The sequence below is a fragment of the Pleurodeles waltl genome, chromosome 4_2 (assembly GCF_031143425.1).
Source record: "Pleurodeles waltl isolate 20211129_DDA chromosome 4_2, aPleWal1.hap1.20221129, whole genome shotgun sequence".
Lineage (NCBI taxonomy): Eukaryota > Metazoa > Chordata > Amphibia > Caudata > Salamandridae > Pleurodeles > Pleurodeles waltl.
Window position 1 is genome coordinate 590,351,978 of NC_090443.1, and position 23,201 is coordinate 590,375,178.

Below are 23,201 nucleotides of genomic sequence, written 5' to 3' on the forward strand. Positions count from 1 at the left end.
TCATACACTGATAAGCGAGCCAGCATGGTCACAGGTGTGCCATTACCAAATTTGGCCCAGAACACAGACTGACCACTTCGCTCAATGCAATTGATATGTAGGAATGAACAGCTGCAGTCTTCAATTGGCTTAATCTCTGACCTGGTCACATTCAATCCTAAAAGATTAAAATGGCATTACCAGGGGATAGATGCCCTAATGGAAGAGGTCTATCGCTGTGGATCTTGGAAGACAGAAAAAGAGAAGAGGAAACACAAGAACGTACATATGTAGGAACAAGAGATCTGGAAAAAAATGGGTAAGATTAGTTTCCACTTTATAAGCGAAATTCCCAGTCTCAACACAATCACCAAGCAGTATAAACTGTCAGAACAAAAGGAGGGGTCGTGGAAGGCAAGACTGGTTCAACAAAGACTTACTCATTCAAACAGACCAAGTAGCCAGAGAATCCAGAAAACTGGTGAAAGGGATCAAACAAGAGCAGGTGGCAGGCAAATCCATCTTAGAGGAGCTGAAAGCTAAGTATCACAAATAATGTTGTAGAGAAAAACGAAACTACCAGGAGATTACATAGACCAATTTACTGTGGGCAAGTAAAGAACATGCCTGGGTGGAGTGAGCAGAGTTCTATGCAGTGCTACACAGAACTCTGCAAAGTGACTAAAAACTACACCGCACAATGCGGAGTTCCACAAGCGGCAGAGTGCATTAGGTCATGCTGTTCGCACTGATTTTTAATGGTGAGTGTTTTTCCTGCACTGAAAAATCAGCGTAAATGGCACAATGTGCAGCACATAGATTATCTACTTGAGCAGCAGCTTCCTCAATGCAAACTGAAGGTTTCCCAACGCGGGTGGTAGTGACCATCCGCAACCGCCTGGGTTGCCAAATTTTACTGGGAGGTGGTCTGGAGTAAAATTGTCCTCGCTCAGGCTTGCCAACTTAACACTGGCGAGTGTGCATGAGAAAAAAAACTCCTCTACGCAAAGTTTTGCCAAAATACAGCGAGCGGAGCGGAGCTCTCTGCCCACCCCTAGTAAAGAATTGAACAGCAGAAAATGTTGGCAAGTGGTGAATGGGTTGGCATCTGGAAAGACCATACACAACAATGCAGGAATAGATTCAGACATATGGGAAACTCCCATTTGTGAAATATCCCGGCAATGGTGAGGGCAATGAGCAGCTTGCAAACAAATCGAGAGACGGACTGATAAGTCCCTTTCTGCCATAGCAAGGTATGCTAAACAATGGAAGATACACAAGAGGATATGTGCCTCTCAGCAACAAGTAAATGAAATCTTAGTGGCAGATCCAGAACAAATATCTTTTCTATTAAAGAAATTGAAGTCAGATGGGGCCAGGGGCCTGAACGGACTCCCCAATGCCCACTTCAAAGAAAATGTAGTGTACTGGGCCTATTATTTTACACCCTTATTTAACATCTTACTTCACACCAATCGGATTCCTGATTCATGGAATGGCAGCATCTTACAAACAATTTACAAGAGTGGAAATCCATCTTCACCATCTAACTATGGGTTCATTGCTTTATTGACTAGAAGCAAAGTTCGACATATCCTGTCTACTTCAGCATGTTCAAACATGGATGGAAGATAACAACTTGATCCCACTAATCCAAACAGGGTTTAGTTGAGGCATGGGAACACTTACCAATTTACCAGTTCTAAGGGTCATTTCTAAGAAACGTGGCACTGCATTCAGTGCAGCGCCACTTTCCTTGCGCCCATTAGCACCCACCTATCCACCATGTGTGCACCATATTTAAAATATGGCCCATCATGGCGCAGGGTAGGGGGCAATTGCATCAAATTCTTTGGCACTACTGATGTACTGTTCAGAGTTAGCGCCAAAATATTGGCGCTAAACCTAAGCAGTACATAGGGGTACATTATAAATAATAGTGTGCCCCAATTTAACGCCTGCTCTAGGCAGGCGTTAAAAATGTCAGAAAAAATGACGCAAAGAAATCTGCTAGATTTCTTTGTGCCATTTTTTTCAGTCCCCCTAACGGGAGAACGCCCCCTTCTATACATTTTGCCTGGTGCAGGCACAATGTGGTGAAAGGGGTTACAAAGTGGTGCAATGCACGCATTGCGCCACTTTGGAAATATGGCATGGCATTTTTGGCCATCTAACGCAACATTAGCATCACAAAAAGGTGTCATTAGATGGTGCTAGGCCCTCTTAAATCTGGGCCTTATTCTCTTAGTAGAAATGGCCATATATAGAAAATCACAAATATTTGCTTGTTTTGTAGACCTCAAGTCTGCCTTTGATTGGGTCCCTACAGGCTGTGTTTGGTCTAAACTGAACAAATGGGGAATCCCAAAAAAGCTCTTGTGGACTATTAGGGAATTATACTTGAAAACGTGGGTGTAAGTCAAAATAGGAGACCGCAGCAGACTAACGAATAAGATATCCACCAAAATTGGTCTAAAGCAGGGCTGCATCTTGGCCCCCTGACTGTTTAATTTATATCTGGCAGATCTCGCTGGAGCTCTCTCACAGTCCAACAGCTACCCACCAGCTCTAGTCTCAGAAAAACAAAGGTTGTCTACAATATGCTGATGATATCATTTTGTTTAGCCAAACACCAAAAGGCATGCAACGGAGCATGAATGCCCTAAAAAGGATTTTGGATCAGCAAGGACTTGAACTAAATTTGAAGAAAACAAAAGTGATGCGGTTGGTGGACACCAAATTTAAGCCATTTGCCTGGTTTTTAGAAGCCAAAAAGTGGAGGTGGCCACCACATATAAATATCTGGGAGTACAACTGGAACCTCGAATGACAGGGAAACACCAGCTATTAGCTATTCAAATGAAAGAGGAGAAATAATGGTGAGTTCTGTGTAAAAGATGAACTAGGTGCTTATAGTGGAAAGACGAACTGGTGGAAAGGTCAAAGGTTTGCATATGGCACATGTACTTTACCTATGTTTGTAGTATGAGTCGTGAAAGGGCAACAACTAATTCAGTCAGCCTCAGTTCAAGAAGAAGTGTCCCTTTTATGTTTTAACTGAGGTTAGTTTTATATTTTTAGCTCCATAAAATGGTTTTAATTAACTATTAACTATTTAATGCAAAAAGAAAATGATTTGATTTGAAGTGTTCAAAGATCATTCATTGCAGCTGTTTCAATGGGTTCTGCAGATTTTAGATAGACTGAAAGCTGTTTGTGTCTAGTTAGTCAATGTTACCTTTTTTAACTAATTGTGTTTTATGAGCTTTGTTTCGCATTACCCTCTCAAGAAAGATATTCACAATAATGTGTAATGTTCTTATTGGAGCATGAGGAGAAAGTAGTTTTCTGCATGGTGGGGCTGACCAATATATATTAGTAATACACAGTTGAAAGTAAAATCATGATAGCTATGTGTATGACACAACATTTTTTCATTGTGTAGCTTGGGGTGCGGATGGAGTTCCTATATGATGCTTTCAACATGCACTGTGACTGTGCTAGTGCTAGTTAGGGAATGTTAACCGTGAGTTTTGAGCTGCTCTGTGAAAGTATGTCGTCTAAGTTGGTGGAATGTAGTTTGAGAGATGTACATATCAAGATAATGCTTATGGTGTTAGGCATCTTAATTTATTTAGGTTAACAAAATGCTCTTGATGTGTGCATCTATCATTCAGTATGGTAAAGAATAATGTTTATTGCGACGTGAACAGAGGCCCAGTAGAGTTTTTGATGCTGGTAGCATTGTAGTTTAGCTGGGAGCTTGTAAATGAAACCATTTTTATACTTTAAGGAGTGTTTGGCATGGTTTCCTGGTGAAGGATGAAAGAGCTATCTCTTGATATATTGTTCTCCGTGAGAGACAGGGCAAGGTTTAGCTTAAATGTCAGAGAGTTTGTGAATTGTGCACATAAAACATCAATTTAAATAATAAACACAAAAACATTAATATCAAAACTTGGAGTAGTGTAACGGAAGTAGACAGGTTTTGTAAACGTAACTCCACGTTTCTTTCCAGGCTAAGGGCTGTAGTTGAAGCAAATTCTATTGCTAGTCAATGGTGTCTTTACTGCCATTAATTTCCTCCACCTATTTATAAAGTATTGAATAAACTAGTCGGTCCATTAGTTTATCTCTTCTCCCAATAATTCTTTTCATGCAGTGCACCATCAACCAGTCACTATGGCAAGATCTTTCTACATTGAAACATACATTTCATGTGTCTGCAGAGAAACAAGAAAAAGAAAGTCTTGAACCAATTTACTCATATTATGCTTAAACCTACCTGGTAACCGGAGTCATTGCAAACCATGTAACATTTGCCGCAGCTTATGCACATTTCTTCATCGATCAATGCAACAACTTGCTCTGGGATACTGAGTTGATTAAAAGACCCAATGTACTGCAGAGCTCTTCCAATGACATCCTACAAATAAAATGGTGCGATGACATTAAGAACAGTAAGTAATGCTATATAACGGTTAAGGAAATACATACACTTCTTTCCAGACAACCATGTATTCAATTTAACACATTTAAATTATTGAAGCACATCAACTGTCACTACACTGGTGTGTTTTGAAAAAAGTACATCAACCTATTTAAATGCTTGTAAAGGAAATGTTTCGTTATACACGACTCTACTTATCTACGTTTATTAAACTCAAAGATATGCAATCCTTAATTGGGTAATTTGGTAAAGGGGTTCAAAACAGAGAAAGTTTTCAGAGTGTTGGTACGAATTACTGTTGCCTGTTTTGGCGGGTGGTGGGAGGACTTTGTCCCAGTTGCCCAGTTTGTGGAGTGTTTTTGGAAGATCACCCCAAGAGTTGTAAGTTTATATAGGTTAGTTTATTATATGATGAATAGCTGTCATACAGGTTTGAAAGCCCTCAGAGAAAGAGTGTGCATCGTTGCAGCTAATTGACTTCACTCAGCCCCACCAGTCTCAGTGCCTGACAGACTGGAACTCTTTACTGGCTAATCATGGAAATGTATTCTCTCAAAAAACAACACTTCTCTATCCTTCCAATGGAACTATTAAGGGAATGGTTCAGCGGCGGCAGCCGCAAATATTACGTGGAGGGGCGAGGGAGACAGGGACAGGGGATAGAAAATAAAAAAAAGACTCACCGGTCGTCGCCGCCACCACCGTCCTCTCCTGTAGCCTCGCTCAGCCTCCTTTCCTGTTCTGGAGTCCTAACATTCACTGGGACACCAGAACAGGCTCCCCAGAAATCCTGGTGCTGCTTTTATGCTCAAGCTAGCATGATAGCAGCATTAGGACTGTCACTAAGTGACAACCCTGGGGCCTGTGCAGTTTGTCCAGATTGGCTGTTAAACACAGCCGGGCTGGAGAAACCTATGTGTGCATGTGTGTTTGGACAGCCATCTTAGGCCGTTGAAGCAAACATGCACACTTAATGCACTCTCTCCTCCTTCTCCCAAGACCCAGCCCTCCCTGTCCTTCACATGTTGCTGGATGAGTCAGCAGCAGAAAAAAAAACAATATTCAAGTGGTGTTTTATTTTTCAGCTGCTGGCTCTTGGCCAGTGGGGCGACACTACTGTGCCATTGCAGAGGAGCCGCCCCTGGAATGGTTAAGGATTTTTATTATCCCAAACATGCTCTTTAGTTGCTCAGTTTAGACTGTTTTGTATTTAATCCAAGGACCCTATTCATTTTTACACTTTTCTTTTACACTTATGCATTGAATCATTGGTAGAATTCATCGAATTTTGTTAATGCATGATCATGGTTGTCATCACAGCGTGGAGTCGATGTTTAAGTACACTGTAGCCCCAGCCAAGGGCCCAGGACCTTTGGATACCACATGTAGATTAGGACTCAATTTCTCAAAGGCCAGAAGCCTCTAGAAGGGTCCAAGGCAAATCCGGTTGCAACTGGTCAGCTGGGCTCAGTACAGGCTTGGCTTCATGCAGCTTTGTTGTTCTTGGGGCTGAGCAGAAGGCCAGCCAACTAGCCCTTAAAGCCCGCTCTTCTTTCCTGGATATAAGTGTGAGCTGGTCCAGCACTTGAAGTTTCTCTCCACAGGTTCAAAGGCAGGTGCAGTTCTTTTGTCTTCTACAGTTCCATAGGTGTTCTGAAGGGGGTAATGACCGTGCCACTTTTATACTCGTTGGGTGGGTAAACTCCTGTCCACTTTCTTACCAATGGGGTACAAGTACCTTGGTGTGCCCCTATCCACTTTTGCAGCACTTCCTGTGTGCTTTACTCTACACTATCCCTTACTGCCTCTCTGACTAAAACTGATATTTCTTTCTTTGTGCAGAGCTCTGGGACCCCTTCGGTGTGTACCAGACAAATAAAGAACTCCCCATGATAACCAGTTCTAGAACAGACCCACCCAGCCCACTGGGATTGGTGCTACTCTGGTAACTTGGACAATGGCAGGAGCAGGTGTGAGTTGCATTTGCCTGTGACAGGGATGTCCATTTGAAGTTTGTGCATTTGGTGTGCACTTCCCCCCAGGCCATACTGTCAGGAGGAGTTCGCACCTCCTCCCAGCAGAGACCCTTTTGTTCCCTTTCCTTGGAGCCATATGCACCTTGAGTGAAAGTTAACAATGGGAGTTAACTTTGAAAAGGGTACTAGAGGCTTATGGCATGTAAAAGCCAACTTTTTAAAGTGGCACTTTCAAAACAGTGATTTAAAATCTAATTGGACCATTAGATTGGAATTTAAATTGCTACTAATAGGAGTCCTTGAATCATGATCCTACCTATTCTGAAACTGAAGTTATGTATTATAAGGTGTTATAATTCAACCCGGTGCTTTTCTGTGGGACAGCAAGTATTGCCATAGTGAAAACCGACTTTGGAGATTTTTGACTGTCAAGACATTTTAAACATAGGTAAAAATGTCCTACTTTTTAAATACCATACACCCTGCCCTATTGGCAACCCGAGCCTACTTTAGGGTTGACTATTAAGTATTAAAGAGGCAGATTTGGGCTTGACAAAAGGTTAATTTTTTGGGTGGAATTAGCAGTTTTAAAAATGCACACTAAGGTGGCATGAGCAGGCATGAAGGGTGAACAGTATTTAAATGCAGTTTTTACCACGCAATGCCTTTGAGCATTTATCCTTTTGCAAATAATTTTGGCAGCATTTGATGAATCTTCACAAAAATTTCAAAACTACTGCACCAGTCACTTTAGCTGCTGTTTGGTGATTAGTAAAGCAGGAGCCGAGAAAAGGGGGGCTCCCAAAACATGTTTTCCCATGTTATTTCCCATAGGGATTTTAGACACAACTGCAATCCAAACCGCTGAATGAAATTACACAAAATTTGGCAGAAAGCTAGATCTTGGTCCAGAAAGATCTCTTTTTATAATTTGGTGTAAATCTGTTCAGTAGTTTTGGAGTTATTAAAAAAAAGATTTATGTGCATTTAGAAATGCAGATGCACCCAGTGAATCCATGAATCCATATGCCAAACAGCAACACTGCTACAACTACGAAGTGGTGGCCCCAATCTTGAGACTTTGGACTCATCCCAAAACCCAAGAAAAATGCAAAAAAACATATTTTGCTGTGATCCATGGCACAATAAAAAAACAACAAGTTCAGCTTCCTGCACTTATGTTTTTGAGTCCCCAGGTGGGACATGTCCAGGGAGGAATTCTCTGTAATAATATGGGAGAATGAGGCACATTCCCAGTCCACATTTGGTCCCCGGGACCCCATCCCATGGGACCAGGTCACTAAATACAAAGGGTGAGAGGGGCATGCAGCCCTCTCCATGGGCTGCATTCGGCCCCAGGGACCCCATCACCCGGAGCGTGGCCGTAATAGAGACACGTGGCACCCTCCCTGGGGCCATCCCCCAGGGCCCAGCCAGCTATGTAAAGGGGAGTGGGGCCACTTGGCAGCCCTCCCTGGGCTGTGTTTGGCCCTGGAGATGCCATCCCCCATCCAGAGGCAAGAAATGGAGGGCAAATTCTACCACAGAGGACAGAGGAGAAAGGTAAACATAAAGAACTGATACTCATGTAGAAGTGTGCCATTGTGGCTGTGAAATACTTACATTAACAAACGAAGGTCTGCCTAGTAATACTTCCAGCAAAATCTTCAATGTGGTTAAAGAGCTCTCTACTTCTCTGGTCCAGCAGTCCTTGGAGTGCTCACAAAGTTTCTGCAACAATGTTGCAATTTACTTTAGCGATAAGATCTTGAAAGATCTATTCCAAATTCAACATCAATGAGGATATGCCTCCCCTCACATTTGTTGCGGAAGACATTGTTGACCAGCACACCTCTGCAATTATGTCTGCTTTTCCTCTCATTTCCACTTTGGAAGTAAAAAGTCTTCTTATGAACATGAAATCAGGCTCACCTAATGACCCCTGCTCTTCCAGAGTCATACAACTTGCCCCGGGTCAGATTCCAACCTTTTTGGTGAAGACCTTCAATCAGACACTAATAACAGGAGTGTTTCCCCACATTTGGAAGCAGGCAGTAGACATTTCCCTTCAAAAGAAACCCAATGGGGAACCAGAGGTCCTAAAAAATCTTTGTCCAATCTCTCTTCTGCCTGCACCAGAAAAAATCCTTGTAAAATATATCAACCAGGAACTGGCTGAGTTTATTACTGCACTGGACTTCTTGGATCCTTCAAAAAATGGGTTCCGAAGTGGTGTCAGTACTAAATCTTTGCTGGTTGCTGCTGTAGATTGCATCAGTTACCAGGTAGATTAAGGAGGTGTTGCTGTCTTGGTAATGCTAGAACTGTCAGTGGCACAATATACCCATTCCTCTTGGTGCAAACATTGCATCAAGCAAGACTGAGGGACACTGCTTTGGATCTCTTAGGTTCCTTTCTGACAAATAGGACTCAAATAGTCTGCTGCAGCAACTTCAAGGCAGAGCCGTTCCAGCTCCCTTGTGTGAATCCACAGGGGTCCTCCATAACTCCCCCCTCTTTATATAACCTATATGTCGCCCACTGGCTAAACTGTGCAGTCATTCAGCTTTCAGGTGTGGTCCTATGTGGACAACACCCAAATCATCATCTGCTTATCTCATGATCTGCCTTTTGTAGCAGATAGGTTTCAACTCTGTATGATTGGTATCAGCACATGGATGAAGCAGGATTGCTTAAAATTAAATGCTGACATGACAGAGATCTTGGTTTTTGGGGTACAGCACTCGGTGTGGTCAGAACGCTGGTGGTCAGAGATGTGTGGGCCTTTACCTACACCTGTGAACTCTGCAAAACATTAAGGGGTTATTTTTTAAAACACTCTCATCTTTGACACTCTGGTCAATATGACAGTGAGTTCATGCTGTTTCAGTAACAAATTTCTAAAAAAAGATCTTCCTACTGATTCTTGTTGAACTCAGACTAGCTATGGTCATTGCTTGCTAGACCTGGCATCTTTGGCGTGGTTTTTCCTGTCTTTTTGCCACTGCTTCCTGTGTTTTTGACTGTGTGCTGGACTTCGTTTCTGCTGGTTTTGGTACGCTGGGCACTTTACCACTGCTGATCAGTAATAAAGTGCAAGTGCTCTCTGTGTAAACTGTTGTGTAATTGGTTTTTCCATGATTGGAATATGTGATTTACTAGTGAGGCCCTAGTAAAGAGCACTAGAAGTGCCCAGGGCCTGTAAATCAAATGCTACGAGTGGGCCTGCAGCACTGACTTTGCCATCCACACGAGTAGCCCTGTAAACATGGCTCAGACCTGGCACTGCAGTGTCTGTGTGTGCAGTTTTAAACTGCCAAGTCGACCTGGCAAGTGTCCCCACTTGCTAGGCCCAAACCTTCCTGTTTTGTACATGTAAGGCACCCCTAAGGTAGGCTCCAGGTAGCCCCATGGGCAGGGTGCAGTGTATGTTAAAGCTACATGTACTGATGTGTTTTACATGTCCGATGGTGAAATACTGGCAAATTAGGTTTTCACTATTTAAAGGCCTATCTCTCCTATAGGGTAACATGGGGACTGCCTTTAAATATCTTTTAAGTGCAGTTTCCCATTGGGAGCAGGTGCAGATAGGAGTTTTTGGTCTCTGAACTCACAATTTAAAAATATATCTTTTGGTAAAGTTGGTTTTTACATTGCCTCTTAAAATGCTACTTTTAGAAAGTGGGCATTTTCTTGCTTAACCATTCTGTGCCTCTCTCTGCATGTGGAATCCACATCTGTGTCAGACTGAAAGTTGGGCTGTTTGTGAATTCCCTCTAGACAGTGTTACAAAGGGAGCTGAAGAGTGTCCTGCATAACCTGATAAGTCTCCCGGGCTAGAGTGGGGAGGGAGGAGCTGACACTTAAACCTGAAAGGGCTGTGCCTGTCCTCACACAATGCAGTCTCCAACCCCCTGGTGAGTGTCTGGGGCTAGGCCTAGGCAAGGCAGGATCTTGTGAACAACAGAGACTTTCCTTTGAGGTTTGCCTACTTTAAAGGAAGACAAGGGTATAAGTAGTGGACCCAAAAGCCCAGATTTTTAGATTACTTCTGGACCAAGAGGAACCTCTGCCAAGGAGAAGAGCTGAAGAACTGGAGGAGGGGTACTGCCCCTTTGCCTGTGAGTGTGCTTTACTGGGCTGGCCTGCAGTTGCTGCTTTTACCATATAGAGGACAAAGACTGGACTTTGTGGTGTTTTCCTGCTTGTGAAGTGTCTCCAATGGCTTGGACTGAGCTTGCCCCCTATTCTGAAGTCGCAAGGCCATGAAAAAACTTCCTCTGCCAGTACCTGGACTCACTTGTTGAGACTCCTATCCTTCAAGTGGTGCCCTAGCAAGTCCCTAGGCCCTTGAGAGGAGAAACTGGTGGAACCAAGGCTGAAATCGATGCACTGGAGCAGAGCGGGAGAAAAATTGACGGAGCATCTGCCTTGCAGATGAAAAATTGACACAGCACCTGCATCATGGCTGGGAAATCAACGCAACCCTGGCTTGCGGCTGCTGAAATTGACACATCACCCATGCAGCGCAGCTCTTCACCACCATGTACCATGATTTCGCAGGCATGGTCGCAGGGCATCAAAATTACAGTGAATCTGCACAGACCTGAGGTTGCCCATCCGGTAATCGACACATCGCTCTGTGGGACAGAGGAATGATGCACCGCCTAGCCGACTGGAGAAGAATCAACGCACGACCTCACTTGCGAGTCAGGAATCAAAACATCGCTTAGTTTTCTGATGCACGCTCACCTGTGCAGCTTTATTTTTGATGCATACCAGGTATTTTGTGTAAAAACAAGTGCATACATTGGATCAAGATTCTTTTTAATGAAAAAAATCATATCTTTGCTTGTGTATGTTGGATTTTTGTCATTTTGGTCTTGTTTGATTTGGATAAATATTGGTTATTTTTTATAACTGGTGTTGTGTCCCTTTTGTAGTGTTTTCACTGTATTTTTGTGTGTGTTGGTCCAAATACTTTATACATTTTTCTGAGATAAGCCTGGCTGTTTGTGCCAAGCTACCAAGGGGTGCGTAAGGGTTATCCTAGGTGTTTATTCCCCTACTCTGACTAGAGTGAGGGTCCCTGCTTGGAGTGCAAACTGACTGCCAACCAGAGACCCCATTTCTAATATTGCTTTAATCACATCAGCCTCCCTCCCTGAGCCATTAATGGCCCTGGAGACCCCATGCTCAGGCTTTGTCCCAGGGAGCCCACACCTGGGACATAGGGGTTTCCCTGCCCGCACTGGCATGGAAAGGGATGATTGTATTTGCTCTCATTTGGGGAGAGCAATTTCATAAACTCCAGCCAAGCAAGTGCAAACACTGAGTCCACTCCCAGTGGGCAGGAACATGAAAACTGCTCCCATCCGCTGGGAGCTGACTTTTCATCTATTACCTTGCCCGTAGTAAAGTGTCAATGAAACAGATGAAAAGATTGCTCCTGCCCACAGGGAGCAGCATTTTTTGTTGCTCCCTGCAGGACAAGAGCAATGCCAGCTCCTGCTGGAGGTGAGAGCTGGCTGGGGCCAGGGGTCACTTCGGGCTCCCCTCAAAGCCCCCAACCATAGGGTGGAAAGTGCCCTGGGTAGGCTTCAGGAAAACCACCCTTTGACCGCCAAGCCCTTGGCCAAATGCACCCCTTCCCCTTTGGAATATGGCCAGGCCTCAAGAGATTGGGTCTCTAGGGCTGAAATTGGCTAGGCACTCCCTCCCCTATATATATAGTGGTGGGGGTCAGGGATGGGGTCCCTGGGACCACCAATGACCGAAAGAGAGGGGCCATGTATCCCTCCATTTAAAAAACATTGGGGAGTCCTGGGGGGTTAAGGCCCCTGGGGCCAAAATCAGCCCAGAGAGAGGGACACATACCCCTTCTCCCCAACATGTGGTGGGACTCAGGGAATGGGGTTCGTGGGGCCAAATTCAGCCAAGGCAGGAGGGGACATATGCCCCCTTCCCATTAAATATATTGTCAGGCTCTAGGTGTTGGGGTTCCCAGGGCTGAAATCGGCATGAGAAGGTGGGGTCGCATGCCCCCCAACATTGAAATATTTTGCTGGGCCCTGGGAAATGGGGTCCCCAGAGCCAAAAGTGGCCCGGGGCCTCTGTTCCCGTCCCGTTTGAAAATGCACCTAAAAAATGCCATACTCCATCTCTGAGGGCCAAAAAGTGGACTGGGGAGGGGGCCTATGGGTTTGTTGCCTTTTGGAGTTGGTCTGTGGCCAACTCCCCACTGCACATGGTGGAAGTCCGTGCATGGCTGCAGTTGAATTAACATATGTAATTAAATATTATTTGACGTTAAAAAAGACTGAGAAATTCATTGAAAAAAACAAAGGTTATATGGATGTTATAGTTTGGAAATACCATTAAAAAAAATAGAAATTCACTGAGGAAAGAAGGTTACCAGGACATTTGCATCAAGGAAATAGAATTAAAAACAACCTTAAAAATGTAATAAAAATCCTAAGACATTATAGATAGGATCACATTTTATACAAACAAAACCATAGAAATTCAGCTGTTCTAGTTATTTCAAGTAACTGCAACTCATGCCCTAATATAACTATAACTTGTGCCCCTGCCATGTACAGTTTTCACATTAATACTTTTTTTGCAAATGTTTCAGTGATTGTTAGAAATGGGGTTTCTGGTTGGCTAGGGTATGCACCTCAGCCAGGCAGAACTTACCCACTCTAGTCAGGGCAAGGGAGTTACACGTCCAAGATAACCCCTGCTCACCCCCTTGGTAGCTTGGCACGAGCAGTCAGGCTTAACCCGGAGGCAATGCGTAAAGCGTTTGCACAACACACACATACATGTGACGCAATATCCCCACCACAAAGGAAACACAACACCAGATTATATGAAAATACACTGTATTGTACACAACGTAATTATTAGACCAACATCACATAACAGTACTATCCTGCTACCTTAGCAGTTGTCAGAACGTTACACATTAGTTACTCTGCAAACTAGCAGTAGTCACACATAACACACAGGTTACTCAGTATTCTGCAACATAAGCAGTAGTCAGGAAACACGTTATCACATTAGCACACTTGTCATAAGAATATCATAAAACGCCCATACTAGGAACATTAGAAAACCTATGGCAAGTTAGGGAAACATATTAGCAAGTCATGCCCATAAAAGGAACATGTGCACACATATGTAAAAGCATCATAGAACAGGTAGGCAATATAACACAATCAATAAAGTCTGTAGAAAGAACTTTAACTCTTAATCATATTGGTCCATTTTAAAAAGTACCTGTAAATGATGAAAAGGCACCTCCGTGCCTGAAACGAATAAATGGGGCCCCCGGCGCTCTTCTGCGCAAAACGGGGGCCTCCCTAACTTGGCAACTAGAGAGGGGCGGCACGCACCCTCTCTGATTCCTTGCCGGGCCCCTTCTGGGACCCGGGATCATTGGGGGGCCCCCCGGGCCTTCACCGGCCCTCTCCAGGGGGGGGCCCAAGTCAGGGAAATCCTTGCAGGTGGAGGGGGGCGCCTCGCGCTCCCCCCTCTCAGAAACGCGGGCCCCTCCGGGGACCCGCTAAACCCTGGGGTCTCCCTGGACCTCCGTGGCCCTGCCAGTGGGAGACCCCGTGATAGAAGACTCCTGGCCCGCGAGGGGGCCAACAAGAGAGCTGGGGGCCAGGGCGAGCCTCCGATGAGGCTGCCGCCCGGCCTGGAATCGCAGGAGAGTCCTCCGGGACTCCTGCACGAGAGGGAGAGGCGTCCTCCTCTCCCTCTCCGTCCAGATGACGTTGCGGTCCCAGGTGGGGCCGGCTGGTGCCCCGGGGGCGCCCTGAGAAGGGCGCGTCCCCTGGGAGCACGCGAGGAGCAGGCTTGCTCCGATTTCTTAAAAAAATTATCCTCCCTGTGCCCCGGGGGCACAGAGCTGAGCGCGCTCCTCGCGCTCAGCAACGAAGAAAGAACCCGGCTGCGGCGGTGATATTTAATCCACGAAGAAGCGCTTCACAAAGCGCTAGGGCACAGTTCAAAGCCCGGGCTGCGGCGGTGATTTCTCTGGGCATAAGAAAGGCGCTTTCAAAGCGCTACGACACCTCAACAGCCCCGGTTGCGGCGGTGATCCTCTGCAGCAGCCATAAGGAAGAGCGCTTTCCCTAAGCGCTAAAGCAACGCTGTAGGAGATCGGTGCAGGGGTCAGGGGCCACAGCACCCTGCCCCTGGGAACAACCTAAGCAAAAAGGAGCACAGGGCTGGTGGGCTCAGCTACAGGCCAGCACAAAGGGTGCAGATGGTGGCAGTTCCTCCTAGTGACCAGGCAGGTCACAGGTCAGCACAGCAGCAGCAGTCCATGGCGGTTTCCTGGTGAGTCCATTCATCAGCGTTCTGTGTCCAGTTCCAAGTTCCAAGAATGTTCAAATTGTGGGGAAAATTCCCCTGTACTTATAGTCAGTTCTTACAGTGTTTTACAGTGGTAGGGAGAGGAGGTTCCAGCCAGTTACAACTGGTTCTGGGAGTGCCCCCTCTCTCCTTTCAGCACAGGCTCCAAACATCAGTGGGGGGTTAACGACCCTATTGTGTGAGGCCAGGGCACAGCCTTTACAAATGTAGGTGTGCCCCGCCTCTCCCTTCTCTCAGCCCAGGAAGACTATTCAGTATGTAGATGCACCTCAGTGACACCTCCACCCTCCCTGTGTACAGGCTGTCTGAAAAGTATGCACAAAGCCCCAACTGTCACTCTGCCCAGACGTGGATTGGAGTCAAGCTGCAAAACACCAGAATCATAAGCACAGATAAATGCGCACTTTCTAGAAGTGGCATTTCTGTGATAGTAATAAAAAATACACCCACACCAGTAAGCAGTATTTATTATCACCATCACAACCATACCAAACACGCCTACGCTAGCCCTCATAAATCAGACAATACCCCTACACCTAAGGCAGGGCATTTCTAATGCAATCCTATGAGAAGGCAGCACTCACAGCAGTGAGACACCAAGTTAGGCTGTTTGTCACTACCAGGACAGGCCATGCAATATGGCACATGTCCTGCCTTTCTACATACATGGCACCCTGCCCACAGGGCGTACTTTAGGGGTGACTTACATGTAGTAAAAGGGGAGTCCTGGGCCTGGCAAGTAAATTTAGATGCCAGGTCCCTGTGGCAGAAAACTGCGCACACAGGCCCTGCGCTAGCAGGCCTGAGACAGGTTTGAAAGTCTACTTCAGTGGGTGGCGCAAGCAGCGCTGCAGGCCCACTAGTAGTATTTAATTTACAGGCCCTGGGTATAGAGATACCACTGTACAAGGGACTTATAGGTAAATTAAATATGCCAATCAGGTATAAGCCAATCATACCAACTTTAGATGGGAGAGCACCTGCACTTTAACACTGGTCAGCAGTGATAAAGTGCTCAGAGTCCTAGAGCCAACAGCGAGAGGTCAGAAAAAACAGGAGGAAGGAGGCAAAAAGACTAGGGATGACCATGCGTATGGCCAAAAGTCCAACACAACCCCCTACCAGCCAAAATCCAGGGGAGAACAATCAATACCTTGATGTACTTTCCTGATTGGGGCGATAGAACAAGGACCCAGGCCCACAACAGCAGGGGCATGTTCCAGTTCTACGCCTTCCTGACTCCACTGGGATCTCTCTGTCAATGCGTCCCAGGCAGCCTAGACCAACCCACGGGGATTCTCTAGCTGCCAATGGCCAGAACCAGGCCCCAGGCCATCTAGGAGCCTCTGGTCTCTGAAACCATAATGAGTGGGGGGCGGTAGCCCCAGGTGCAAAGCAACCTGTCTCCACTCCATTTCTGATCAGTTCAGGGGCTCTACCCTGCCACTGATCCACCAACCTAGGGTCCGCACCCATAGGTTCTACAGGGGCTAGAGGCGAGGCTCTCCTCCCTCTACCCCTCCTTCTAGGATCCCGCCCTCCTCTCCTAGGAGGGGTATCACCAGAATCCACACTTGCCAGGGTGCTGGGTACAGCAGCCCTGCCCAACTTTCTCGCCAGCCCAGGATCACTACCTGGCGACTGACCACCCAACCTAGGGACGACACCCTTGGGTTGCACCGGGGTCCAGGGCGGGCTTCCCCCTCCCTGAACCCCACTTCCAGAGTCCTGCATCTCCCCACCTCGGGAGAAGCCACCAGAAGTTTCACACGGGGAGGTGAGCGCACTAACCGCCCCCCCAACCAGGTCAGAGTTTACCCCCTGAACCTGTCTATCTAGTCCAGGGACGACACCCTTAGACTGGACCATTGCCCAGCGAACCAGGACTTCCTTGGGAGCACACCTACCCCCTACCAGATCAGAGCTTACCCCCTGAATCTGGCAATCCAACCCAGAGTCACTACCCTGCGGTTGAACCACTGCCTGGCGCACCAGGACTTCCTTGGGAGCACACGTACTCCCCATCAGGTCAGAGTTTACCCCCTGAACCTGATCATCCAACCCAGAGTCACCACCCTGCGGTTGAATCCTTGCCTGGCGCACCAGGACTTCCTGGGGGGCACACCTACCCCCCACAAGGGAAACACTTTCCCCAAGGGCCATACAAGAGTCTGGCTGGCGCAGGTCTCCTGACCTCTGCCCATCTGACAGAGTCTGGATTCCCCCCAGCCCAGAAATGGTCTCACCAAGGTCATTCCTGGGGGGCTCTGCTCTCAGAGCTGACCCCTGACCCTCCAGGTTCTCCACTGGGGCCCGCAGCCCCCTCTCAACCCTATGCCTGGATTTCCGCCTCCTCCGCTGTAGAGCGAGACTACCAGACACCAGGACCGGCGGAACGCTATCACCAGCCACCCGCCCAAGTCCTAATGACAAAATGGGATCCTTCTGAACAGCTGGCCCTACGGCACAGGCTAGGCTCACCTCCTGGCGTTCACTCATGGAACCCTCCAGGACCTGGGACTGGAGCTCGGGTACCCTGGGCCTCAGCCCAACCCCATTCCCTCTCCTCTGAGACTGGACATGGGGTGCCTTACCCGCCCCAATACACTGGGACCTACCTGGGACACAAGCCTTTCCCACCACACCTGGTTGGGAAACACCTAGACCACTCTCATTAGGAACACCCCCTAATGTCACACCAGACCCTCTGGTACGCAACCAGAAGTCTGCCTCCTTTGCAAGCTCCCTGGGGTCAGAGAGCTCACACACTGACAAGTGTTGGCGTAACTCTGAAAAACAACAACGAAACAGGTGCTCTCTGAGAATCAGATTAAACAGCCCTTCAAAATTGTTTACTGTGCTACCCTTCACCCATCCATCTAGTGCAATGCAGCAAGCCTCCACAAACTCCTCCCAAGACTGGTGGGACAGTTTCTTACCACCCCTAAACCTTTTTCTGTATTCCTCAGGGGAGAAACCATACTTCACAATCAGTGCGTTCTTCACAGCGGAGTACCCCTCCCTGTCACTCTCTTCTAGAGTCAGTAGGGCATCCCTCCCCTCCTCAGGAATAAAACTCCCTAGGCCAGTTCCCCAATCCTTCTCAGGGATCCTGCGCTCTACCAGAGCCTTCTCATATTCCTTTAACCACTGACGTATGTCACCCCCCTCTTGGAACCTAGGTACCAGATCTATGGGTATGTGAGTAACCTCTTTGCTACAGCACTGTACATTGCTGCCACCACTGGACTCCACCTGCAACGCTGGTGAGTCCAGAACCTTCAGACTGCGCTCTAGAGCGAGTCTTTCTCTGGCAAAGGCCCTCTCTGCCTCTGCCATTCTCTCCTGTACTAAGGCCTTCTCTACCTCAGCCCTTCTCTCCTCAACAGCTAGGCGCGCTAACTGCAACTTCAGGTCCCTCTCTTCCCGCCTATCTCTTAGCTCATCAGGCGTCAAGGAATGAGAGGTAGCCCTGCTTCTTACACTGGACCCAGCAAGGGACTCCCTATCACTGGGGCCTTCCCTGTCAACTGGCGTCCCCAACCGGTCATTCTCACCCTCCTGATCAGTCTCTCTACCACTCTCTAGGGATGAGGTCTGGGAGCCCTCCCATTGGGAACCCTCGCTACACTCAGGATCCTCTGGGTACCCCCTACGCACACTCCCTCCCTGGGTAAATGTCACAAACCTTTCAAAGAAATTCAGAGATCTCCTGAGGTCCCCTTCTACAGGCAGCCCTCTCTCTCTACAGAACCCCTCTAATTCCCCCTGCGTGTAAAACGGCAGGTCCTCTAAATCAAAGGTAAGCCCCATCTTGAAAAGGTACAAATAACTCAACTGTGACAACCACAATACCCAAGCGTGAGAACTGAAAACAGGAAAAATGACCAAAGAGAGAAAGTTAAGAGAAGCCAAACATGTGATGGTCTAAACGCAATCCTTGTAGTGAAATAATGAGTCACAATGGTATTGTGCAAGCGCAAGTCCTATCCTCACCGCTGACTTCCAATGTTAGAAATGGGGTTTCTGGTTGGCTAGGGTATGCACCTCAGCCAGGCAAAACTTACCCACTCTAGTCAGGGCAAGGGAGTTACACGTCCAAGATAACCCCTGCTCACCCCCTTGGTAGCTTGGCACGAGCAGTCAGGCTTAACCCGGAGGCAATGCGTAAAGCGTTTGCACAACACACACATACATGTGACGCAATATCCCCACCACAAAGGAAACACAACACCAGATTATATGAAAATACACTGTATTGTACACAACGTAATTATTAGACCAACATCACATAACAGTACTATCCTGCTACCTTAGCAGTTGTCAGAACGTTACACATTAGTTACTCTGCAAACTAGCAGTAGTCACACATAACACACAGGTTACTCAGTATTCTGCAACATAAGCAGTAGTCAGGAAACACGTTATCACATTAGCACACTTGTCATAAGAATATCATAAAACGCCCATACTAGGAACATTAGAAAACCTATGGCAAGTTAGGGAAACATATTAGCAAGTCATGCCCATAAAAGGAACATGTGCACACATATGTAAAAGCATCATAGAACAGGTAGGCAATATAACACAATCAATAAAGTCTGTAGAAAGAACTTTAACTCTTAATCATATTGGTCCATTTTAAAAAGTACCTGTAAATGATGAAAAGGCACCTCCGTGCCTGAAACGAATAAATGGGGCCCCCGGCGCTCTTCTGCGCAAAACGGGGGCCTCCCTAACTTGGCAACTAGAGAGGGGCGGCACGCACCCTCTCTGATTCCTTGCCGGGCCCCTTCTGGGACCCGGGATCATTGGGGGGCCCCCCGGGCCTTCACCGGCCCTCTCCAGGGGGGGGCCCAAGTCAGGGAAATCCTTGCAGGTGGAGGGGGGCGCCTCGCGCTCCCCCCTCTCAGAAACGCGGGCCCCTCCGGGGACCCGCTAAACCCTGGGGTCTCCCTGGACCTCCGTGGCCCTGCCAGTGGGAGACCCCGTGATAGAAGACTCCTGGCCCGCGAGGGGGCCAACAAGAGAGCTGGGGGCCAGGGCGAGCCTCCGATGAGGCTGCCGCCCGGCCTGGAATCGCAGGAGAGTCCTCCGGGACTCCTGCACGAGAGGGAGAGGCGTCCTCCTCTCCCTCTCCGTCCAGATGACGTTGCGGTCCCAGGTGGGGCCGGCTAGTGCCCCGGGGGCGCCCTGAGAAGGGCGCGTCCCCCGGGAGCACGCGAGGAGCAGGCTTGCTCCGATTTCTTAAAAAAATGATCCTCCCTGTGCCCCGGGGGCACAGAGCTGAGCGCGCTCCTCGCGCTCAGCAACGAAGAAAGAACCCGGCTGCGGCGGTGATATTTAATCCACGAAGAAGCGCTTCACAAAGCGCTAGGGCACAGTTCAAAGCCCGGGCTGCGGCGGTGATTTCTCTGGGCATAAGAAAGGCGCTTTCAAAGCGCTACGACACCTCAACAGCCCCGGTTGCGGCGGTGATCCTCTGCAGCAGCCATAAGGAAGAGCGCTTTCCCTAAGCGCTAAAGCAACGCTGTAGGAGATCGGTGCAGGGGTCAGGGGCCACAGCACCCTGCCCCTGGGAACAACCTAAGCAAAAAGGAGCACAGGGCTGGTGGGCTCAGCTACAGGCCAGCACAAAGGGTGCAGATGGTGGCAGTTCCTCCTAGTGACCAGGCAGGTCACAGGTCAGCACAGCAGCAGCAGTCCATGGCGGTTTCCTGGTGAGTCCATTCATCAGCGTTCTGTGTCCAGTTCCAAGTTCCAAGAATGTTCAAATTGTGGGGAAAATTCCCCTGTACTTATAGTCAGTTCTTACAGTGTTTTACAGTGGTAGGGAGAGGAGGTTCCAGCCAGTTACAACTGGTTCTGGGAGTGCCCCCTCTCTCCTTTCAGCACAGGCTCCAAACATCAGTGGGGGGTTAACGACCCTATTGTGTGAGGCCAGGGCACAGCCTTTACAAATGTAGGTGTGCCCCGCCTCTCCCTTCTCTCAGCCCAGGAAGACTATTCAGTATGTAGATGCACCTCAGTGACACCTCCACCCTCCCTGTGTACAGGCTGTCTGAAAAGTATGCACAAAGCCCCAACTGTCACTCTGCCCAGACGTGGATTGGAGTCAAGCTGCAAAACACCAGAATCATAAGCACAGATAAATGCGCACTTTCTAGAAGTGGCATTTCTGTGATAGTAATAAAAAATACACCCACACCAGTAAGCAGTATTTATTATCACCATCACAACCATACCAAACACGCCTACGCTAGCCCTCATAAATCAGACAATACCCCTACACCTAAGGCAGGGCATTTCTAATGCAATCCTATGAGAAGGCAGCACTCACAGCAGTGAGACACCAAGTTAGGCTGTTTGTCACTACCAGGACAGGCCATGCAATATGGCACATGTCCTGCCTTTCTACATACATGGCACCCTGCCCACAGGGCGTACTTTAGGGGTGACTTACATGTAGTAAAAGGGGAGTCCTGGGCCTGGCAAGTAAATTTAGATGCCAGGTCCCTGTGGCAGAAAACTGCGCACACAGGCCCTGCGCTAGCAGGCCTGAGACAGGTTTGAAAGTCTACTTCAGTGGGTGGCGCAAGCAGCGCTGCAGGCCCACTAGTAGTATTTAATTTACAGGCCCTGGGTATAGAGATACCACTGTACAAGGGACTTATAGGTAAATTAAATATGCCAATCAGGTATAAGCCAATCATACCAACTTTAGATGGGAGAGCACCTGCACTTTAACACTGGTCAGCAGTGATAAAGTGCTCAGAGTCCTAGAGCCAACAGCGAGAGGTCAGAAAAAACAGGAGGAAGGAGGCAAAAAGACTAGGGATGACCATGCGTATGGCCAAAAGTCCAACAGTGATACTATCATAAAAGATGTCATCAATGATGTAATATGTGGGCTAATTAGCTGTGCACAGAGAGGGTGCAAGTTATAGTTACCTTAAGGCATGAGTTAGACAGCTGAATTTCTTAACTATAACATACATTATTAAGATTTTTTAAATGTTAATTCCTAACTATAATGTCCTTGTAACTTTTGCCTTTTTCAATTAATTTACAGTTTTTTTCTTAACACAGGGGTGGTTGGCTGCATGTATAGTGCATATTCCACTCTACAGCTGCCTAAAGGATCCTGATGTACTGTCTCCAGTGACCTAGTGTGCCTGTCATTTTGTCATCCTTGTGTGGAGGACACAACAAGACAATAAAGAGTTCCACTAAACAAGGGTATTTCTTCCTAATTATACATAATAAGTGCTTCTTTGTTGGGTAGGGACATGCTCATATTCCTCTGCATTAAGAACGCATGTCCAAAATCCACGTGAATGGTGCTGGGCTTTTTGGTAAGCTGGCCATCATCCTTGAAAAGGCATGAAGAAGTTTAATACCACAAACATGTATGTGGTGGGGCCAAACAGTTGGGGATGTGATGTCATTTTGCATGCTTGCAGTGGATAAAAGAGTGAAAAAATGTGCTCTGGTCTCAACAGGAGATGACAAGAAGGAATCCACTCACCAACTCACTACTTTATTTTCAGCTACTAGTCCCCCTTGGTCCTTGCCAGCTTCCTGCCATACAATGGGAGCCAGCCTTGCTCCCGTGCACAGGAAGCAGCTACCCATTCAGCTGGTATCAGGCCCTCTAGACTGCGGGCAGTAAAACAAATGAAAAGTCTGCTCCCAGTGAGCGGTAGCAATTTTCCTGCTTCCTCCAGCTGGGATCGGTCTTACAGTTTGCTCTTCCTTGGCAGGAGCTGTCAAAGTTCCAATCAAGTGAAAGCAAACTGCTATCTCCCAAGGGTGGGCACCTCGGGAAATAGGGAGCCTGCCCTCGAGGGTCTGCGGTCTGCAGGGCTATTATTGGCTTAGGGAGGGGCCGCGTAGACCCTCTCCTTTCAATCTACAAAGGCCGACCTTGGGGAGGTGGTGGTACCTGGGTCCGAATATGGCCCAGGAGGGTGAGTGCATGGCCCCTCTCCCCCTTTATTTAGATATGATGCCACGGGAAGGTGGTGGTCCCACTGGGAGAAGAAGGTTGACCTGTGAAGCCTCCCTCCAATTTTGCATTAATGCCTCAGAGAGGTGGTGGTCTCCAGGGCCGTTAGGGGCATGAGGAGGGGGGTATGCATGGCCCCTCTCCAATAAGTAGCCTCAGGGAGGTGGTGGCCATTGGGGCTCAAAAGAGTCTGGGGAGGGGGGCCACATGCGGTCCTTCCCAACTTTGTTATATGTGCAATGTCCCTGGGACCTGGCCTACTCGGAGGCTAATATGTAAACAAGCACTATTTTGCTGCAAAAATTATTTTTCTACCCTGCCCCCTTTTCTTTATTTTTTTACTTTATATTTGGTACTTGGCTGAGTGTGAGTCACAAAATGGCTACCAACACTTCCT

General features: G+C 47.6%; 1 protein-coding gene across 1 annotated transcript in view; it reads right to left on the bottom strand.

Moving 5' to 3' along the window:
- The window catches only part of DPYD (dihydropyrimidine dehydrogenase), a 3,199,941-nt gene that overhangs the window by 19,498 nt on the left and 3,157,242 nt on the right, over window positions 1-23,201 (bottom strand). Inside the window, exon 22 of the mRNA XM_069232136.1 lies at window positions 4,268-4,408. Within this exon, the coding sequence (XP_069088237.1) occupies window positions 4,268-4,408 (141 nt within the window). The remainder of the gene's footprint in view (window positions 1-4,267; window positions 4,409-23,201) is intronic.